The following is a 22,969-nucleotide window of genomic DNA, read 5'->3' as shown; positions in this document are numbered from 1 at the left end:
GCATGGTTTGATCCCTGGTTGGGGAACTAAGATCCCACATGCCGTGTGGGTCGGCCAAAAGAAAAAAAAAATATTGCAGAGCATGGAGAGCAAAGAAAACTTCCCAGTTTGTTTTACCAGGCCGGAATAATCTTGATTCCAAAGTCTGACAAAGTAAAAACAGAAAACTGCAGTTCTGTCTCACTTTATGAGTATTGATACAAAAAAATACTTGGGAAAAAAGTATTGTTACAAGTGAAATCAAGTTAGTTGTTTGAGAACAACATGACCAAGTAGGCGGGATTTCATTCTAGGAATGCAAGGATTGTTCAAAATTAGGAAAATTCAGTAATACCTGTCATTATAATTAGTAGATAAAAGGAGAAATTATCTGATAAGGTATAGCACCAATCTTGATTGAAGTCTTCAGATGGATATTTCCTCAAAGTGATTTTTAAAAATTGTCTTCGTATCTCAAGCCTAGAGTAAAAGAAATTCCTTTTAAAGTTATACACGTGACAGAGGTGCTTTCTGTACCATTATCTGTATTTTTCTGAGAGTAGCCAATGTAGTGAGACAAACAAAACTATTGACAATAAGAGGCAAAATTATTTTTTTGCAGATAATGGGGAGAAATAAACTGAAAAGTTTTTGAAAACAATTCAACAAGTAGAAATTTCAAAATCTATATACAAGTCATTAGCTTTCTTACATAAACAGAACAATAATTCATAAGACTTTTGAAAGTAAAATGAAAATGTTGAATACACTTTAACAACTGTTAGAAAAATCATATGGAAGAAAATATCCAATTCATATGAACAAAATACATACATTAAGAAATTATCTTAAAAGGAGTATATGGAACCTATGGGAAGAAAGATAGTCTACTGCAGGACATTAAAGACTTGAATAAGTTGTTTTGGAACTTGACAAAATTATTCTAGCATCCTTTTTTTTTTTTTTTAATTCTAACATTCTTAGGAAAGGATAAATACATGACAGTCACCAGAAAAAGAAAAACTGAAAGAGTAGTCAAGAGTGCTTTACCCTGCCAAATAGTATTACATTTTACAAAAATACATTTAAAAAAATATTAAGATATTAGCTCAGGGTTGGTCAGTGGAGGGAATAGGCTTTTCACAATTAAATCCAGAATATAAAGATATTCATTAATTTTAGTTTATATATATATATATATAATTTTTTTTTAAGTAGTTTATTTTTTGGCTGTGTCGGGTCTTTGTTGCTGCACGCAGGCTTTCTCTCTAGTTGCGGCAAGCGGGGGCTACCCTTTGTGGTGCACAGGCTTCTCGTTGTGGTGGCTTCTCTTGTTAAAGAGCACAGGCTCTAGGCATGTGGGCTTCAGTAGTTGGCACACGGGCTCAGTAGTTGTGGCTTGTGGGCTCTAGAGCACAGGCTCAGTAGTTGTGGTGCATGGGTTTAGTTGCTCTCCGGCATGTGGGATCTTCCTGGACCAGGGATTGAACCCGTGTCCCCTGCATTGGCAGGCAGGTTCTTAACCACTGCGCCACCAGGGAAGTCTCTAGTTTTATATATTTTAACTTTTATTTTGAAGTGATTTTAGACTTAACAAATGTGCCAGGTGCTTAACAAAGAGAGTACAGAGACATTCCTTATACTCTTCATTCAGCTTCTGCTAATGTTAACACCTTGTAAAGCATGGTACAAGGATCTAAACCAGAAAATTAACCTTAATACTATTTACTAATCTAGAGACTTGATTCATACTTTACCTTTTGTCCCACAATCGCCTTTTTTTCCTTCTAGTTTTATTGAGATATAATTGATATATAGCACTGTATAAGTTTAAGGTGTACAGCATAATGATTTGACTTACATATATCATGAAATGATTACCACAGTAAGTTTGGTAAACATCCATCATCTCAATATAGATACAACATTAAAGAAATAGAAAAAAAAATTTTTTTTCCTTGTGATGAGTACTATTAGAATTTACTCTCTTAACATCTTTCATATATAACGTACAGCAGTGTTAATTATATTTATCATGTTGTACATTACATCCTTAATACTTATTTATCTTATAACTGGAAGTTTGTACTTTTTGACCACCTTCATCCAATCCCCCTCTCCCCCTATCCCCTGCCTCTGGTAAGCACAAATCTGATCTCATTTTCTGAGTTTGTGTTTTTGAAGTATAATTGACCTACAATACTACGTTATTTCCTGGTGTACAACATAATGATTCAGTATTTCTGTACGTTTCAAAATGATCACCATGGTAAGTCTAGTCATCATTTGTCACCATACAAAGATGTTATGTAATTATTCCCCACACTGTACATTTCATACCTGTGATTCATTTATTTTATAACTGAAAGTTTGTATAAAGGTAGTATTTCAGATCAGCAAGAGAGGGTGGAATCAAATGATACTGGAAAAACTGGTAGCCATTTGAAAAAAGAAGAAAAAAAAACCCACCTGAACTCTACCTCATTTCATATTCCAAAATAAGATATAAACATTAAAAAAGAAACATAAGTTGCTGACATAAGTACATTTACTATTATTTACCTGTAATCTTTTATTCATTTATAAGCTTGGAATGGATCCTTTTATATACATGATATAAAACCCAGTAGCCATAAAAGAAAAAAGAAAGATAATTTTCTTGATACAATTGACAATATCAATTAGTTTAATGAAACAGTCTAAGGACTGCTGTTTCTAATGTACAAAGAGCTCTTTGAAGTCTAGGGAAAAAATAATACTGGAAAAGTGGGCAAAGGACCAAATAGATCATTTATAGAAGGTCATTCAAAAATGTAAGAAAACGTATTAATCTAATAGCTTTTAAAATGCCCAGCAAATTGACAAGAGGTCTGAAGCCTGATAATACATGCAGCCTGGTGTCGGTGTGGGGTAACACACTCTCATCTGCCATCAGTGGCATTCCCTTTGGCCCTGCTGTTTGATGGCAGGGAATGTGTTCCAACATAGTACTCAACTAGGTATGCCAAAGGGTGACGTAAGTGTTGTTTGTAAAAGCAAAACCCTAGGCCAAACCCAAATGCCTGTGAATGGGAATTAAGTTGTTATACATCCATTCATATAATGCAAACTGTGCAGCCAGCAAAAGGAATTAACAGGTTGCAGAATGGGCTGTGGTTCCATCATTACTCAAAAAAATCAAAATGTATGTTTACATATATGTTTGTGTAAATAACATGGAAAACTATAAACTGAACTGGATGATTATCTCTAGGGTTAGATCACAGAAGACTTGTTTTTTAAATTTTACATACTCTAATGCTTGAATTATTTCCAACAAATATACTTTTTATATAAAGGAGAAAAATAAAGTTTTTAAATTGTTAATGTAAAAACTGGAAAAACTGAATTTTTAGTATCCTAGAAAAAATATCCATTTTAGTGTCCTTACAGTGTTTTTAAGAGAAAAGGAGCTTGGGAAAAAACATGTTATTTTTTACATTTTACCAGTATGTCTGGGAATCACAGAGACATTAATTTTAAAAGAAGAAATGTCAGTGGAAGTCAGTGTGGGAATTAAATTTGTTATTATTGTCATTAGAATTCATAAGTCCCCAGTGTCCTCTCTATGTATGAGTTACTTTTCTTAGTCTCATATATTTATTTTAATATTGCATATGGCCAAAACATGTCATGCTAAGAAATTTTTAGATGAATAACTAGAACAGAACCCATTCCTGAAATAAAAATGTATTCTTAATCTCAGGGCTTTCTTTTTCATAGCTTCCATTCCTTCAGGTGCTTCTCACCCAGCATATATGTGGGACCTCTCTCATTCTTAAGGATTTTCCAGGAAGTCCATTTCAGTACCACATTTGAAATCATAAAGATCAAAACATTAAATTATTTTGGACAGTCTAAAGGAGATTTTTTTCCCCTTAAGTTTGAAGTTTCAGATATTCTCTGGGAGATGCAGTAGAAAATTTGGGGGGTGTTCTGCCATTTCCTCAGCTTTTATGTGTTTTAGAGCTTTTATATTTAAAACACCTAGTGCTGTGCTCAGTATCTGCTAGGTTCTCAGTAAATTATGTTTCTTATTTTCATAGTCAGAATTATCTTTTATTTTTCTTCTGAGTCAGGCATTATTCTGTGTACGTAACATGAATTGTGTCATTTAAGCTTCCTAACAGCCCCACCTGATGGGCACAATATCTTCATTTTACAGATGATGAACCTAAGGCATAAGAGGTCAAGTAATTTACCCATGTCACAGCAGCCAGTAGGTGACAGACCCTGTAATTTATTCAAAAACAGTATGTGTGTTTGTGTCACAGAGGCTATGTTGTTCCTTTCCATGTTGGAATAAATCAAAATGATAAAATTTTTAAATCAGTTGTTAATGTGAAGAAATGTGGTGAAGAGGAAGCTTGTGTAGAATTTGCTCCTTATCTTTTTAACAGTTGCGTGAGGCTGTTTTCTGTATGCTGATAAGTCTTCTCCATTGCTTTTTTTTCCTAAAGTCTGTGAGAATGGGGGAAGAAAGGAGAGGGGAATAAAACAGTCTTGGAGTAACATTATTTTATGAAAATTAACTGGAAATTTAAAATAGATACAATATTTGATAAGACTTAGTTTGATTTCAGTAACCTATTCCTTTGGTTTCCTATCTTTATCAGAGCTTCTGTTTATGGTTATTTTTTCTTTTAAGTTAAAATGAAGGAAATCTGCTTTCCCTTCTTACCTTCTCTGCCAACTCCTTGATTGTCAGCAGCCTGTCTTCAACCAGTTTCCTTTACCACAGGAGAAAGAAGATGTCCCTGTGGAAATGTCTAACGGTGAACCAGGTTGCCACTACTTTGAGCAGCTCCGGTATAATGACATGTGGCTGAAGGTTGGCGACTGTGTCTTCATCAAGTCCCATGGCCTGGTGCGCCCTCGTGTGGGCAGGTGAGCGTTTTTGAGGTAGAGAAGACGAGGTTTGGTTTGAGAGGTTCGGAGCCAGTAGAAATTCATCACTGTTTAGAATGAAGGCTAAAGTCACTCTCTTGGCAACTTTTCCAACTTCCTCTCACACCACACTCTCCCTGCTTACGCCTCTAGCCACACTTCCTTCTTTAAATTGCTTCCTTGAATCCCTTTTTTTTTTTTTTGGCTTTTTCTTCTCCTACCATTTACTGAACTCTCAACCCAGAAATCTCCCTGCCAGCTTCATATGGTGAACTCCTTTAGCTTAAATTTGAAATGGCTCTTCCTTAAGGAAGCCTTCCCTGTCTCCTCCAGACTAGGTTAGGTCTCCCTATTACACATTCTCAGAGCACCGTGTGTTTCCTTCTTCTCAGAGCACATATCATTTATATTATCAGGCTTCCATACCAGACTGCAAATGCCCTGAGAGTTAGAGACCCTCTCTTTTTGAGCAAAAAAGTGATAATATACCTTTATATCCCCTGCTCCAAGCATAGTGCGTGAGGCTCAGATATTTGATGAACAAGTAAATGGGTGGATGGCATAGAATAGCATTAAAGGAGTCAGGGTGCAGGGCTGGGCAGTAGAGGATAGTAGTTAAGGAAAGTAGTTGGTTGCAAGAGATCTTGGTTTAAGTCCCAGCCCTGCTAGTTTAATGTCCATAGGCAAATGACTTAACTCTCTGAGCTTGTCTCCTCATTGTATTTGTTCATCATTCAGTAATTGTTTATTACACACCTACTATTTGCCAGGCTCTGTACATACATTAGTGAATAAAACAAACAAGTATCCTTAGTCCCGTGGATCTTTTTTCTAGTGGGAAGACAAACTATAAACATCATGAATAAGTAAAGTGTATAGTGCATTACATTATGATATGTGCTGTGGAAAAAAATAGAGCTGGGTATGGGGAATCAGGAGTGCCATAGTCAAAATTAGGGTGTTCAAAACTTTAAATAGGATGGTATGTAAAGCCTCACTGAGGGCTGACAGTTGAGCCAACACTTGAAGAAACCAAGGAAGTGAGTAATGTGAATATCCAGGGAGAAAGCTTTCCAGGGACAGAGAACAGCCTGTGTAAAGACCGGAAGAGAGACATCCCTGGCCTATTCAAATCATCAGAGTTTGTTACAGGTGGAGTGAGCTGTACATGAGTTAGATGGGAGATATGAGAGCCAAGGGATATAGTGCAAATCTTGTGGGACTCAGAAACCATTGTAGGGACTTGGGCCTTTATTGAGTTAAATGAAATATCATGGATTATTTTCAGCACAAAAGTGACTTTTTTTGGGCAACACTGCGAGGCATGTGGGATCCTAGTTCCCCGACCAGGCATCGAACCCGTGCCCCCTGCAGTGGAAGCACAGAGTCTTAACCACTGGACCACCAGGGAAGTCCCCAGAAGTGACATCTGACTTAGGTCTTAGCAGGATTGCTCTGTCTACTGATTGTTAAGAATAGACTGTAAATAGTCAAAGGTAGAACAGCGAGATCTGCTAGGAGGCTATTGCAATAATCCAGGCAAGAATGATGGTGGTTCAGGCCAGTAGTCAGATCCAATTCTGTAAATTAGTCAGATCCTGTTTTGAAAGATTGAGTTAAAAGAATGTAGTGTCCAAGAGAGAGGAATCAAGGGTGACCCCTGCATTTTGGCCTGAGGAACTGGAAGGGTGGAGTTACCATTAACTGCAATGAGGATGCTGCTTCATGTCTGGAACCATGAGGCTATTGGGACAATAATAATAGCAACTTTATGGTGTGGTTGTGAGGAATGGTACAGTATCTGCACTGAACAGTCAGATGTTAATTTTTCTTTTTCCTAGGGAGATGGTCTGTGACTTTCATCAGATTCTCATGGGGTAAAGGGGTATTAAATCTTGACCTTCAAAAAGGTCATGAACCATGGCCTTAAAGGAATATGTGCCACTAATGTGATCTGACCCCAAATATTGATGTGTTTATTCAGCTCACAAATCCAATGATAGATGCTTAGCATCTCAGGAAGAAAACCTGAGAGTCAGCTTAAACTATTAAGTTGTATGCCTTAGTATTATGTTAAAAAAAAATTTTCCCCCTGAGATGAGTAGCCAAATGTTCACTTCTCTTTTTTCCAAGTATCTTCTCACATGCTTAAAGGGGAAAAAAACCAAGGAAATTGTCTTATTATCAAAACAGCCAATGAAACTCCTCTAAATAGTGCATATCATTAAGTTTTTGGTTAACAGAATTTTTGTTAGACTAAGCCTTTAGGAATGAAACCTGTAAGAACTCTATTTTAATGGAATTTCTCCATTTTTTTTCTCCCAAGAATTGAAAAGGTATGGGTCCGAGATGGAGCTGCATATTTTTACGGCCCCATCTTTATTCACCCAGAAGAGACGGAACACGAGCCCACAAAAATGTTCTACAAGAAAGAAGTGTTTCTGAGTAATCTGGAAGAAACCTGCCCCATGACATGTATTCTAGGTAGGTATTCATGCTTTCAATTGTAGGTATTCATGTTTTTAATTTTATCTTATTCATTCCACAGTTGGTTGAATAGTTCTTCTGTCCTGGGTACTCTTCTAGGTGCTAGGTATACAGCAATAAAAAAACCAAAATTTCAGCTGTCTCAGAGACTTACAGTGGGGCAGAGGCTGGGGAGTAAATAAATTAAAATTAAATATATAAAACATCAGGTAGTAATTAGGGCTATGAATGAGAAGAAAGCAGAGGAAGAGAATAGAGAATAGTGTTGAGGGGAGGTCCTATTTCAGGTAATGTGGTCAGCAAAAGCCCCTCTGATAGGTGACATGAGAGTAGAGCCCTGAAGGAAGTGAGGAAGAAAACCATTGAAAACTGAGATTTTTCTCCTTTTAGGCACAGCAAACACCAAACACAAAGACCTTGAGGCAGAGTATCTGGGCATGTTTGAGTCACAATAAGAATGCCGGGTGGCTGGAGCAGCCAGGGGGTGTGGTAGGGAATGAGCCCTCTAGGTGGCTGGGCACTCGGTTATGGTAGGTCTTACAGACAGTGCAGGGATTGATCTGGAACAGATGAGAGGTCCTGTGAGGAGTCTGAGCAGAGAGGCCATGTGAGCCGACTTATAAGCATTAGAGGAATCACTGTGGCTGCAGTTTGGAGGACATGTTGTAAGAATAAGGTAGGAAGCAGGGAGAGCAATTAAAAAACTTTTATAGTCTCTGTTGGATTAACCCTAGTAGTGTTATTTTTCCCATTCCAAAAATGTGAAGGACTCTTGTTTTGGTTTCTGTTGTGTCATCCTACTGAGTGTTCACAGTGGCATTCTGCTTCTCAGATCTAGTTATATGCACCATATACTGTTACTGTTTTCAGCAGTTGTATTTATTCTGGCCCTGAATTAACTCGTTAGCTTACTTACACCAACTACTGTTTACACCTTTTGGAGTGGTTTTCCAAAAGGTTACTAGTCACAAGCTTTATATTGATTACATATGGTTATAAAGTTGAAGGAGCCACCATGCTTACGACCAAAAGGAAATTTGCAGATTAAAAAGTATTTTACACTTAGACTTTTGTCACTTTACTGTTTACCTACATTGTTTTTGGTGCTTTGAATTTTTTCAGAATTGGATATGGTAAAAATGTCTGAATGGCCAATAATTCAGTGCCTCTGGGGAGAGGCAACAAAATCTAGTGAAGTTATTAAATCTTCTTAAGTTTTTGCAGCAGAGAAAGTCTTCCTTTTAACTTGTGCCCTAGAACTTTACTCCCTAGTGTAAACCTAGTCGGGAGACTCAAAGGGAACATAACAAAGGTGAGACTGAAGTCTTCTTTGGTTAGGACAACTGTATCATTGATTCTTTTTTAGTTATTTTCTTCGTGGTTACCCTGGGGATTACATCTTAAATTTATGACAGTCTGGTTTCATATTCTATACAAAAAAACTCTGTTCCTCTATAGCTCCATCCCTCCCCCTTTGTATTATTGTAAGAAATTACCTCTTTATACTTTGTGTGCCCATTATCATAGATTTATAATTATTGCTTTGTGTATTTGTCTTTAAAATCATATAGGTGAAAAAGAAGATTTACAAACCAAAAATATAATATTGTCTTTTATATTTACCTATGTAGTTACCTTTACTAGTGGTTTTTATTTCTTTGTATGACTTCAAGTTATTGTCTAATGTCCTTTCATTTCAGCCTAAAGAACTCCCTTTAGCATTTCTTGTAGGACAGGTCTGCTAGCAACAATCTCCCTCAACTTTTGTTTATCTGGATGTCTTGATTCCTCCATTTTTTGTTTTCGTTTTGTTTTTTTGTGGTACGTGGGCCTCTCACCGTTGTGGCCTCTCCCGTTGCGGAGCACAGGCTCCGGACGTGCAGGCTCAGCGGCCATGGCTCACGGGCCCAGCCGCTCCGTGGCATGTGGGATCTTCCCAGACCGGGCCATGAACCCGTGTCCCCTGCACCGGCAGGCAGACTCTCAACCACTGTGCCACCAGGGAAGCCCGATTCCTCCATTTTTGAAGGCTACTTTTGCTGGATGTAGAATCCTCCATTGGCAGTTTTTTCTTTCATGTCTTTCATCAAATTTGGGAAGTTTTTGGCCACTGTTTCTTCACATATTTTTTCTGCCCCTTTCTCTTTCTCTTCTTCTTCCAGGACTCCTATTATGCCTATGTTGGTTATGCTTAATGGTGTGCCACGGGTCTCTAAGATATTGTTCATTTTTCTGTATTCTTTTTTCTTTCTTTTCCTCAGACTTTTCATTTTAATCGACCTGTCTTCAAGTTCGTTGATGCTTCTCTGTGTTCAGATCATCTGTTGAACCCTTCTAATGAATTTTTCTTTTTTTTCCATATTTATTTATTTGTCTGTGATGGGTCTTAGTTGCAGCATGTGGGATCTTCAGTTGAGGCCTGCAGGATCCTTAGTTGCAGCATGCAGGATCTTTAGTTGTGGCATGCAAACTCTTAGTTGTGGCATGTGAACTGCTAGTTGCGGCAGGTGGGATCCAGTTCCCTGACTAGAGATGGAGCCCAGGCCCCCTGCATTGGGAGCACAGAGTCGTAGCCACTGGACCACTGGGGAAGTTCCTCTAATGAATTTTTCAATTCAGTTATTATACTTTTCAGCTTCAGAATATCTATTTGGTGTTTACATTTTCTGTCTATTGATATTCTATATTTAGTGAGACATCATTCTGGTTTCTTTTAGTTCTTTGTCCATGGTTTCCTTTAGCTCTTTGGGTGTATTGAAGGCTGTTGATTTAAATTCTTTGTCTAGTAAGTTCAGTATCTGAGCTTCCTCAGGGACAGTTTCTGTTCATTTCTTTCTAATCCTGTGAATAAGCCACACTTACTTGTCTCATGCATGCCTCATCATTTTTTTGTTGAAAACTGGATGTTGAAACTATATTTTGAATATTATGATGTGATAACTCTAGAAATCAGATTCTCCCTCCTCCTCAAGTTTTGTTGTTATTGCTTATTGTGGGTTGTCGTTGCTTGTTCAGTGACTTTTCTAAGCTAAAGACTGTGTTCTTTGTGCTGTCACTGAAGTCTCTGTTCTAGCTTTGTGGTCAGCTAGTGACTTAACAGGATTTTCTTAAATGCTTGGATCCAGAAAACCCAAAAAACCCCCAGTCTTTGCAATTGCATACTGCATCTTTGTTGGAGCACACCTTTAACACTCAGCGCAAAAGTTTACAACTCTGCCTTTGCCTTTACTACCTGCTCATGCAGGTCTTGATAGTCAGCTAAAGGTGAGAGCTTAGGGCCTTCTCAGGTCTTTGCTGAGCATGCACCCTGCCCATGGCATGTGCATGGCTTTCTAGATTTTCAGGACTATGTGGAAGCTTTTCAAAACTCTTATTCCCCAAAGAATAAGAGTTGGGGTGGGTGGGGGGGATGGATGAGGTAGATTAAAATGCCACAATGCTCTCCTGCTAGCTTTCAGTCACTATTTTCCTTAAGTAAGGATTCATTTGGTTGTTGTAAACTTTTAGCTGTTTTCCAGGATTCCAGTACTGTTGATTCTCACAGTTTTTGCTAGCTTTTAGTGTTTCTGTGAAGGAACACGTGGATTCCCCAACTGCCATTTTCACTGACATCAGTTGAAGTAATTCCTTGTTACAGTTGTCTGTTAGAATGTGTTGCATTCTGTAGTTTATAAACTGTTTTTTTTTTAATCTAGGATTTCATTTATTTCAAACCATAACCCTGTGTAAAAGATGCTGATATTCTCAGAAAGGTCATGTTACTGTCCAAGAAATGGACCAGAACTGAAACTTAGGTCTTCTCATTTATACTCCTGTACTGGTGTTTGGATTGTTGGTTGGTTTACAGCCAACTGGGACACTTTTGAGAGTGAAAGGGGGTGCCAATAATATTAGGCAGGAAAACAGGCATACAGTGAGATGTTAATCTTGAGATAAAACCCTGAAGAAAATGCATCTAGTGGTCACAAAATGGGTTTTCAGTCCAGCTTGTGGATTTCAATATCCACCCTCCCCATGGGAGAGAAGTGTTTCTTTGTTACATTTTATATTAAGTGCAAGGAGGCAGATCTTTTTTTAAATTAATTTGTTTTTGTAGACTAATAATTTAAAGTGTTTAAACTTAAGCTTTAGAGGATTTATAATTTCATTGTGTTAAATATACACACTGTTGAATGTAAATCTCATTTTTGTCTCTCTGAAACAAAAGTTTTAAGGATAATTAGGTGTAATTTTTTCATCTTCTATGATATAGACCTAGTGGGCCTATTTCACTTAGGAAATAGTACTGTTTTCCTAACTATTATATATATGTTCTTTGTTCAGTTTCTGTTAAGAGTTGTCCTCACTAACTTGAATGGTAATCAAATGGCCACCAAGAAGTTGCTTTTGGGAATGAACATGGCCTCACCTGGCAGAGAGTACCTTTACCCTTAGGCCACTTGAGTGATAAAATTTCCAGGAACCTCAGCTCCTCAAATATGCCAGTTCCTAATTTATTGCAAGTTCTGTTTTCTTCATAGTAGATTTTTTTTAATGATTCTTTAATTGAAAAACTATTCTTAGTAAGACAAGAAAAATAAAAAGGTTTTAAAGATTAGAAAGGAAAAATAAAATTATCAGTTTTTGCAAAGGTACAAAGAAAATCCAAGAAATGTTCAGATAAATTATTAGAATTACTGAAAATATCAACATCTGTATTTCTATTTACCATCACTGAGCAGTTAGAAAACCAAAATTTTTAAATATACAATTTACATTAAATATCTAGGAATAAATCTTTTAAAAGATATATAAGATTCATACATACACATGCTAAAAAAAAAAAAAACTGTCAGGAAATTATCAAGAGAAATTAAAGAAGACCTAAATAAATGAAGTGATCTGTCATGTTTATAGCTGAAGGACTCAGTATTATAAAGATGTCAGTTCTTCCCAAATTGACGTATAGATTCATTGCAGTTCCAGTTGAAATCCAGCAGGTTTTTATAAATTTTTTATCCATTAATAAATGAAGCTTCCTAAACTCTTGTCTTTTCCCTATCTTTTGAGGGCCTGGTGGGAACCCCAAGTCAGGACAGGGACAACACATCCATTCCAAGGCCACCAGTCATTTTTATTCTTTAGCTGTGAGCAGAATTTTTACCTTTTCCAAATCTCTATTTTTACTCTATGAAGTATGGAAAATACTAACTGTACCTTCTCCAAATTGAAAAGCCTTTGGATTATGTAAGTAAAGTGCTGTGTAAATCCAAGGCAGTGATAATAATTATAGCTATTTTAAGCTTGTAATATGGGGACTTCCCTGGTTCTTCAGCGGTTAAGACGCCATGCTTCTACTACAGGGGCACTGGTTTGATCCCTGGTCAGGGAACTAAGACCCTGCAAGCCACACAGTGCGGCCAAAAAAAAAAAGAGTTATAAAGTGTTTCTGACCTGTTTTTACATGTTTTGTTTGTAAATGTTTAGTAAGTTGTTAGCTATGAACACTCCTGTTAAGTTCAAGAGCAAAATACGAATGTCCTTGTCACTCATGTTTAACATTGTTCTGAAGGTATTAGCCAGTGCAGATAGAAGTAAGAAACAGACATTTCAAATAAGGAAATTAAGGAGGTGAAAATTCAAGAGAATCAACCAAGAAGTCATGGCACATAATAAGAGAAGTAAGATGGTTGAATATAAAATTAATAACAAACTAATTGCCTTGAAAGATTAAATAATAGGACTTCCCTAGTGGTGCAGTGGTTAGGAATCCGCCTGCCAATGCAGGGGACACAGGTTCGAGCCCTGGTCCGGGAAAATCCCACATGCCGCAGAGCAGCTAAGCCCGTAAGACACAACTACTGAGCCCGTGAGCCACAGCTACTGAGCCCACGTGCCACAACTACTGAAACCCACGTGCCTAGAGCCCGTGCTCTTTAACAAGAGAAGCCACCGCAATGAGAAGCCCGTGCACCGCAACAAAGAGTAGCCCCTGCTTGCTGCAACTAGAGAAAGCCCGCGCGCAGCAACAAAGACCCAAGGCAGCCAAAATATTAATTAATTAATTTTTTAAAATGCACTTTAAAAAAGATTAAATAATAATAAGAATTACTTTAGGATAAATTTAACAAGGTATTGCCACAGTTGTATAAAGAAAGTTTTTTAGTGCTACTTTTAATGCATTTAAAAGGGAATGCTTGGACTTCCCTGGTGACACAGTGATTAAGAATCCGCCTGCCAATGCAGGGGACACGGGTTCGAGCCCTGGTCTGGGGAGATCCCACATGCCGCAGAGCAACTAAACCCATCCACCACAAATATTGAGCCTGTGTTCTAGAGCCCGTGAGCCACAACTACTGAAGCCTGTGCACCTAAATCCCGTGCTCCACAATAAGAGAAGCCACCACAATGAGAAGCCTGTGCACTTCAACGAAGAGTAGCCCCTGCTCACCGCAACTAGAGGAAGCCCATGAGCAGCAACAAAGACCCAACACACCCAATCAATCAATCAGTCAGTCAATCAGTCAGTCAGTGGAATGCTTGAACAAATTGCAGAGCATATACCATGTGCTTGAATAAGAATTTTCAACATAGAGATGTTCATTCTCCCTAAATTAATCTTTTTTTTTTTTGCGGTACATGGGCCTCTCACTGTTGTGGCCTCTTCCACTGTGGAGCACAGGCTCCAGACGTGCAGGCCCAGCGGCCATGGCTCACGGGCCCAGCCACTCTGCGGCATGTGGGATCCTCCTGGACCCGGGCACGAACCCGTGTCCCCTGCATCGGCAGGCAGACTCTCAACCACTGCGCCACCAGGGAAGCCCTAAATTAATCTTTAATGTGAGCCCAATAGACATACCAATGGGAATTATCTGTGAGAAAGTTGGGACTAAATAAACTGATTTTTTAACATCATGTCAAAAAAGAAACAAAAATCAGGAAAATTCTGAAAAGCATGGTGAAGGGGAGAGTGTCTATCCTTACAGATACTAAAACATTATAACACTATAATAATTTAAATTATTTATATGATATATGAATAAACATTATTTGAACAGAATAGAAACTTTAGCAGTAGACTCAAATATAATTTAATTTGTGATAAAAGTGACATCCCAGGTAAGTGGGAAAAGATGGATTTTTCTCTAAGTAATATTTGGAAATTAGGTAGCCATTTGGAAAAAGTAAAATTGTATCCATCTCTCGCATCAACTTCAAAATAAATTCCCAGATAAATCACAGGCTTAAATGAACCTAAAATGAAGTAGCAAAGATACCAAAAGAAGTGATGGGAAAGAAATTCTTACAACCTGTGACATAAAACCCAGAACTCTTACAAGAAAGATGGATAAATTCAACTATATAAAAGTTTAAAATGTTTGGCAGAAGTAAAGACAGATGACAACTTTGGGAAGATATTTGCAATGTATATCATAGAAAAAGATCAAATTTCCCTCATATATGAAGAGCTCCTATAAACAATTAGAAAAAAATATCAACATCCAATAGGAAAATGGGCAAAGATTAAGAGAGAGCAGAGAGGTTTATCAGTGGTTCTTAAAAGAAAATACGAACTTCAGCCAGTAGAGAAATGCAAATTAAAATTACCCAGATGCTGCTTTTTTTTTAATTACCTATCAAATTGTCAAAAATTCATATGTTTACTAGTTGATAAGAATACAGGGAAGTGGCATTTGCCCACTTTGTGGTGGGTTTATGAATTAGCATAACCTCTATGGAAGGTAATTTGATAATACCTATAAAAATTAAAGTGTACATACCCTTTGACCCAGGTTTTATACTATTAGAAATTTATTCCTCAAATGTATTCATCCATGTGCAAATTGATATGTGTCTTTTTTTGAGGGGGGGAGGCTGCGTAGGGTCTTTGTTGCTGAGTGCGGTCTTTCTCGAGTTGCATCGAGTGGGGGCTACTCTTCGTTGTGGTGCGCGGGCTTCTCATTGTGGTGGCTTGTCTTGTTGCGGAGCACAGGTTCTAGGCGTGTGGGCTTCAGTAGTTATGGCACGCAGAATCAGTAGTTGTGGCTTGTGGGCTCTAGAGCACAGGCTTAGTATTTGTGGTACACAGGCTTAGTTGCTCTGCAGCACGTGGGATCTTCCTGGACCAGGGCTCAAACTCGTGTCCCCTGCGTTGGCAGGCGGATTCCTAACCACTGTACCACCAGGGAAGTCCGATATATGTCTTAAATTATTTATGTCGATATTGTTTTGCTTCAGTACGAGAGCAAAAATTTGGAAACAACCTAAACATCCGTCAGTAGGGAGCTAGTTGAATAAATATATTAATACCAGCAGTGATCCTCAAGATATATTATTTTGGAGCAAAATTTAGGTGTAAAACAATATAAGTGATATGCTACCATCTGTAAGTTTGTATGTGTGGTAAAATATACGTAACATAAAGTGCAACATTTTAACCATTTTTAACTGGACAATTCACTGACATTAAATCCATCGACACTATTGTACAACCATCACTAGAACACATCTAGAACTTTTCATCACCCCAAATAGAAACTCTGTACCCATTAAGCAATAACTACCCATTTCCGCCTCTCCCAGCCCCTGGTAAGCACTGTTTTACTTTATTTCTCTATGAATTTTGCCTATTCTGGGTACATTATGTAAGTGGAATCATGCAAAATTTGTCCTTTTGTGTCTGACTTACATTACTTAGCATAAATTAAAAATTCTCAAGCTTCATCCATAGTGTATCAGAATTTTATTCCTTTTTAAGGCTGAATAGTATTTATTATATGTGTATATAACATTTTGTTTATTCATTCATCTGTTGATGGACATTTGGGTGGTTTCTACCTTTTGGCCAATTGTGTATAATGCTGCTATGAACATTGGTGTATGAGTATCTGTTTGAGTCCCTGCTTTCAGTTCTTCTGGATATTTACCTAGAAGTAGAATTGCTGGATGAACTCTGTTTAACTTTTTGAGAAACTGCCAAACTGTTTTCCACAGCAGCTGTACCATTTTACATTACCACCAGTGATATACAAGGATTCCAATTTCTCCACATCTTTACCAACACTTGTTACTTTCTGGAGGTTTTGTTTGGCTTTTTTCCCTTTATAATAGCCATCCTAATGAATGTGAAGTGGTATTTCATTTCAGTTTTGATTTGTATTTCCCTAATGAGTAATGATGTGAGCATCTTTTCATGAGCTTTTTGGCTATCTGTGTGTCTTCTTTGGGGAAATGTCTGTTCAGATCCTTTGCCTATTTTTTGAGTTGTCTTATTATTGCTGAGTAGTAGGAGTTCTTTATATATTCTGGATATTAGATTCTTACCAGAGATATATAATTTGCAAATATATTCTGCTGTTCTATGTCTTTCCATTTTGTGTCCTTTGAAAAACAGAAGTTTTTAATTTTGATGAAGTCCAGTTTATCTTTATTTTCTTTGGTTGTTTGTGATTTTGATGTCACATTTATGAAACCATCGCCTAATAGAGGGTCACAAAGATTTACACCTATGTTTTTCTTCTAAGAGTTTTATAGTTGTAGCTCTTACATTAAGGTCTTTGATCCATTTTGAATTATTTTGTGTATATGGTATATGGTAGGCTTCTAGCTCCATGCTTTTGCGTGTGGAAATCCAGTTGTTCCATCACTACTTGTTAAAGAGACTATTCTTTCCCCATTGAATTGTCTTGGCACCCTTGTCGAAAATCAGTTACCCGTAAAAACTCAATTGTATGGGTTTATTTTAGACTTTTAATTCTATTCCATTGACCTACATATCTATTCTTACACCTGTGTATACCCTTTAAATCTTCTAACTTGAATCATGTGAATATCTTAATTCAAAAATAATACAAATTTAAAATAACTGTTAGCTATGACCACAGTTTACTCCTTTAATTTCTCTCCAATTTTCTCTTTCAGGAAAGTGTGCTGTATTGTCATTCAAGGACTTCCTCTCCTGCAGGCCAACTGAAATTCCAGAAAATGACATTCTGCTTTGTGAGAGCCGCTACAATGAAAGTGACAAGCAGATGAAGAAATTCAAGGGACTGAAGAGGTTTTCACTCTCTGCTAAAGTGGTAGATGATGAAATTTATTACTTCAGGTAAACTTGAAAAACTAAGGAAGAAAGAGCACTTCAGCTCCTAATAGTAAAACTGATATCAAAATAGCATAGTCCAGGGTGGGTTTTTTGTTTGTGTTTTTTATTAGGTCTTAAACCAGAGCAGTCGACATTTCAAATAGAAAATATTAATTCATTCAATTAAATATTAAAGGAAAATCCTCATAAAATGCTGAGATGTGATAACTGGTATAACAGTCCTCTTGGCGTAGACTTCAGTAATTGTAATATGGAGGCAGAAATCTTTGGTTCTGGTTCATAGCCTGTCTATCAAGAGGTTGCACAGTTCTGTAGACTACGAAAATTCTTTTCACTATATATTGGCAACTAGATCTCAACTTTGCACCCAGTGCTTTTGTGGGTATTCAGCAGGATCCCTTAAAAACAAGCATCTGTAAGTAGGTGTGACTATAAATATACGTTTTAATTCTTTCCCTTGCTGACTTAGAGTAGACATTGCAGATTGCAGGACGTTGCTTCTAGATATTAAGGCAGAACATTTCTTTCTGATCAATCCTGGAGTAGTGTTAGGTGATTTCATTTTATTTATTTGTTCTTATGTCACTTCTTTTAGAAAACCGACTGTTCCTCAGAAGGAGCCCTCACCTTTATTGGAAAAGAAGATCCAGTTGCTAGAAGCTAAATTTGCTGAGTTAGAAGGTGGAGATGATGATATTGAAGAGATGGGAGAAGAGGATAGTGAGGTCATTGAGCCTCCTTCTCTACCTCAACTTCAGACTCCCCTGGCCAGTGAGCTGGATCTCATGCCCTACACACCCCCACAGGTGAAGGTGACAAGTTCCTGTTACTTGTCTTATTTCCAGCTCTGGTTTGCAGCAAATTCAAACCCAAAAGGGAGGAGACATCCAACCCCTATATTATGGGAGCTTCAACCTAGAATGCTACAGGAAGGAACAGGTTTTGTTTTTTTTTTTCACGATGCCACTAATAACTTAAAATTTAATATCTATTTTTTTAAATTTCATAGACAGCTGGTTTTAGTGGCAGGTTTAGTTAGAAAGTTCTTCTTGCCTTGTATTGAAGGAAAGCCATGAGGGACTGCATCATTCTGTTACTGTATCTTTTATTGCTTATATCTTTCTAGTCTCTCTTTCTTTAGGACCTCATCTTTCGGTTAAGGTGATCCCTATTGGTATATTTTTTTCATTTAGAATTTTCTGAAGACTTCATTGTGAGGTCACTATTATAGATTGCAGTCATGGAATTCAGTGAAACTTTCATTTTTCTTATATGGTAAGAGACAAGGAAGAGCTGTGTTTTGAACATGAAAATGGCCAGCTATAAACTGAACATGTCTATAAAACAGCTGTTGAGTCGCATGTTCCTGGCTTCCAGAAACCTTTAACAATTGACCAGATGCAAAGTTCCGATGCACTATAAGAGCTTTCTGTCTTACAGTCTACCCCAAAGTCTGCCAAAGGCAGTGCAAAGAAGGAAGGCTCCAAACGGAAAATCAACATGAGTGGCTACATCCTGTTCAGCAGTGAGATGAGAGCTGTGATTAAGGCCCAGCACCCAGACTACTCTTTTGGTGAGCTCAGCCGACTGGTGGGGACAGAATGGAGAAACCTTGAGACAGCCAAGAAAGCAGAATATGAAGGTAAATAGAGCGTAGGCACAATTGTCTGAGCTTTCTAAGCAAGGGGGTGTTCTCAGCAATGCACGTGCATAGACAGGTTGAATCTCTTGTTCTTACCACTTGCACGTGAACTTTGTGTTGGGGACTGTCTCAAATGGCTCCCATCCAGCAGTTTAAGTGTCAGCCTTGTCCTGACTGAGGAAGTGCTGTCTCTGACTTGGCCTCTGATCCTGGTGTGGTTTTTTTTTTCCCCCAAATTTCTCAAACAAATATTTAGCTATTAAAAATTGCATGATTTTTTTTCTTTCATTAAGTCCTGTAAGCACACATGTGTTGAGCTGGGGAATGATTATACAAGGATGTTAAATATAATTTTGGTTAAAATTCATCTGAAATGGGGCTTTCAAAATCAGTGATCTTCTGTTACGGCTCTCGATAAGCCATATGTATAAACTCCAGGCTGAGGCTTGGCTGAAGCGCTTGGTTTCCTAGGCCAGTCCTGGCCTGTGCTGCATTCATAGCTACTTTTAAGGTACTTGGGTTCTCTTTGATAAAGCTCAACTGCCTTCATTTTCCTTTTACTCTATAATTAAATCATTTGGGGCTATGAGCTATCATTCAAGGATTTGGTGGTTCTTAGCCATTAAGGACAAATACTTAAGAGAGGTTTTTGGTTTTTTAATATCAGGCATGACTTTAATAAAGAAATGAGTAATAAACATTAGACTAGGCAGGACTGTTGCCGTTAGAGCTGTATTTTTTTTTCATTTGGAATTGTATATAATGCTTCATTTTGCCAGTTTAAAGCCCTCTCTTGATTGACCATAATGATCACCATTACTCTTCTTGGCCAGGTCCAAATCCAGCAAGCATAAACAAATTCATTATCAAGGCTGCCTCCTTTATTACAGTTTATGGAGTTTCCAAAGAAACTCCTTTTTTAAAAAAATAGTTTACTCCTTTCATTTATTACAGTTGATTTATTATTATAAAATTATCTGACAGGCTTCCCCAAGGATCTTCTGCAGAACCCTAGTCCTACAAGATGTTCATTCAGAAAACATTTGTGGCAAAACCAGTTTGAGAAGCACTCCAAAAACTTTCTCTCTTAGAAACTTAACAGTGCATATTGCCATATGAAAGTCTTTAAACCTGTAGTAAATAACCTACTTTTTTCACCTGGCATTTTCTGAAACTTGATCAGGTATTCATGTAATATCAGCTAATATCCTGAAGAACTAATATTTGACAGAATATTCTTTGAGAAACCATAGTCAGTTCTGTAAGAACCTAGAACTTTGGAGAGCTTTGGTATTTCTAACCTTAGTGGAAGTTAAGACCAGATATATCACTCAGTTGGAGAAGTGTTAAAAATGAAGCTCACATGGCTGTAAAGCCTGGTCCAGGACAAATGAAGCCAGTACTGCATGGCTGGTTATTCAGAGTGTGAACAAGAGCGAGAAATGTGTCTGGAGATGATGTAAAAGTAAAAATGCTGGAGCAGAACTGAAGAGAAGGAGAAATGATGGCTTCTGGGAAATTCTTCCAAATTCAAAGGGAGATCTGAAATTTCAGTGAGAACTTAGTGAGAGGAACTATATGACTCAGCAGTGTCTGCCTGAGACACAAAATCTGAACTTTTGGTGTTCAGGCCCATTGAATTCAAAACCCAAAGTTTGGAGGTTGGCTGACTTCATTTAATAATTCTCTTTTCTAAGACAGCCCAAAAAGAACCAACAGGTAGCCAGTCCAATTCCATCCACAGCCCTGAAATTTTCTTTTTTCAACTTCATTTTTTTGCTCTCCCATTTTACTGTGTCATTTGTGTAATGAAAATATGAGAACTTAATGTGGGGGTCTAGGTCATCAGTGTTTTTTTTACTGCTAGTTCAAGGAAATAGGTTGTTAAAATGGCCTTTGTCCCTCACGCTCATTGTACAGAGGATCTGTAAACTGGGACAGTGTAGTGAGTGATGACAAGTCTCTGCAGGTAACACTGTCGCAGCCGAGGAAGCTTTGACTTGGTTGACTTTCACATTATCACACAAAGGAGGACTGGAGCCGTTGCTTCTCGAAGCTCTTTAAAGCCATGTGACCTAAGCTGTTTTCCCCTTCCTTAGATCAGCCAGCAGTAGCCTTTTGAATTCCTTGTTGGAGGGTTAATGTGTGGCAGTTGGGAGTTTGATACCAGGAATCAGAGCCGCAGGTTGCTGGTTCTCTCTATATCCTTGGACAAGTCACTACCTGTCTCCAGTCTCAGTTTGCCCATGTGAAGAGTGGAGAGGAGTTCCTATTTATGAATGGTGAAGCAAAATAAACCCTGTATTGTGGGAGCTTTGGGAATGCACATTTCTAGAGTTCTCTAGTAAGGGTCCAGCCTGCTAGCTCCCAAAAAGACTGGGAATGTGATTGTTGGGGCCACTGGCTATGGAGAAGCAGAAAGAGTAGCTCATAGGAGTGAGCGGTGTAGCAGGGATGTTCCACAGCCCAGAACTGGCACAAGCTAATGCTCCTCTTGCATTTTGGATGAAATAAGTATGAATTCTGGAACTTTTGCTGATTTAGTATGATTTATGGTCAGTATTGAACTCAGCTTCAGGAAACCTGGTTCTGTCAGTACATTCTCCATTGCTTCATATGTGTATATATATTATTCCCTGCTTCTGATGACTGTAGCCTGGAGTATCATGCATTTTTTTCCCTTGGGGTTTATTAAACATGACCTCTTTGCTTCATTAGAATGTACAAATTAGCGTTTATTTTCCCTAAAACCTTGTGGAGGAGGCAGTAAGCTCCTTTTCCCTTACAGAGTTAATTTTCTTCAGCTGCTAAACCTCATGACACTAATGACAAGAGTCCTCAAATCTTAGTAAAATTGGGTGCCAGGAATCAGGAAAATATAGTAAGTAACAGTTGTGCCAAAAATTACAATGGGCCATGGAATTGCTTCATGTTGAAATTATAAATAATTTGTAATGCTATTAATACTAGAATAATGGTAGCGCTTCTCATCTTCAGGGTGCCTTGTGAGATTAACCACGTTGGTTATGCTGGTGACGTTTTTAAATAAAATCTGTGCTTTCTGAATGTGTGTTGCAGTCTTAACATTCTTGAAATCTTTGCAGACCAGTTCTCAAGATGGGATAGGAAAGCTGGACTCTAGGTTACCAAGTGAAATCGGCCTGACTCCTCCTGTGTTGAGACTAGTCATCTACTGTTCCTTCCATTGAGACAGAACTGTTGCCTGTGTTTTTACTAGTCCTGTTGAATGCAATGGATGGTATTTTGAATTCCTGGGTTAAAAACAGAATTGAAAATCTGAAATGCCTTTACAGAGCGGGCAGCTAAAGTTGCTGAGCAGCAGGAGAGAGAGCGAGCAGCACAGCAACAGCAGCCGAGTGCTTCTCCCCGAGCAGGCACCCCTGTGGGGGCTCTCATGGGGGTGGTGCCACCACCAACACCAATGGGGATGCTCAATCAGCAGTTGACACCTGTTGCAGGTAAAAACAGGAGCTAAGACCATTTTTTTCCACTTTAAGAAATTCCTTCATTTTTTTTTTTCCTCCAACAAGGAGTAAGCCACAGTCTCTAGGCTTTTCTCATGACAGATTCAAAGTTTGAAGTCATCCATGTTGTCCTTATATCGCCTTTCCCTTATGGGCAATGCCTCCCCTCTACCCCAGAAATGGGCCCTGGGCCCAATCCTGGGAATTGGTAGGGAGCAGCTCTTCCCTGGCTGTGGGCATGGTCTGGCGATATTCTCCACCGCAGACTGCTCTTGATAGAGTTCTACAGCAGAAAATATAAACAGACCCTGAATTCTGTTCTGGAGGGACTCCCAAGAGAAAACACAAAACTAGTCTTTAGGTGGTGAT

At 38.1% G+C, this 22,969-nt stretch overlaps 1 protein-coding gene across 9 annotated transcripts in view; it reads left to right on the top strand.

Annotated features, from left to right (window-relative positions):
• Window positions 1-22,969, top strand: part of PBRM1 (polybromo 1) — a 95,944-nt gene that overhangs the window by 62,415 nt on the left and 10,560 nt on the right. For 6 of the 9 annotated variants that reach the window (XM_024746363.1, XM_024746358.1, XM_024746359.1 and 3 more), the window contains 5 exons: window positions 4,760-4,905; window positions 7,232-7,389; window positions 17,293-17,476; window positions 18,069-18,279; window positions 18,914-19,115. In XM_024746363.1, the coding sequence (XP_024602131.1) occupies window positions 4,760-4,905; window positions 7,232-7,389; window positions 17,293-17,476; window positions 18,069-18,279; window positions 18,914-19,115 (901 nt within the window). Of the gene's footprint in view, window positions 1-4,759; window positions 4,906-7,231; window positions 7,390-17,292; window positions 17,477-18,068; window positions 18,280-18,913; window positions 19,116-22,429; window positions 22,595-22,969 lie in introns of all 9 variants that reach the window. The other 3 variants (XM_024746355.1, XM_024746354.1, XM_024746362.1) reach the window with 1 other exon arrangement.

Source organism: Neophocaena asiaeorientalis, unplaced genomic scaffold (genome assembly GCF_003031525.2).
Source record: "Neophocaena asiaeorientalis asiaeorientalis breed wild unplaced genomic scaffold, Neophocaena_asiaeorientalis_V1.1 scaffold251, whole genome shotgun sequence".
In the NCBI taxonomy this organism is placed as follows: Eukaryota; Metazoa; Chordata; class Mammalia; order Artiodactyla; family Phocoenidae; genus Neophocaena; species Neophocaena asiaeorientalis.
Note: the sequence above shows the minus strand (reverse complement) of the source record. Positions and strands in the feature narration are given on the sequence as shown.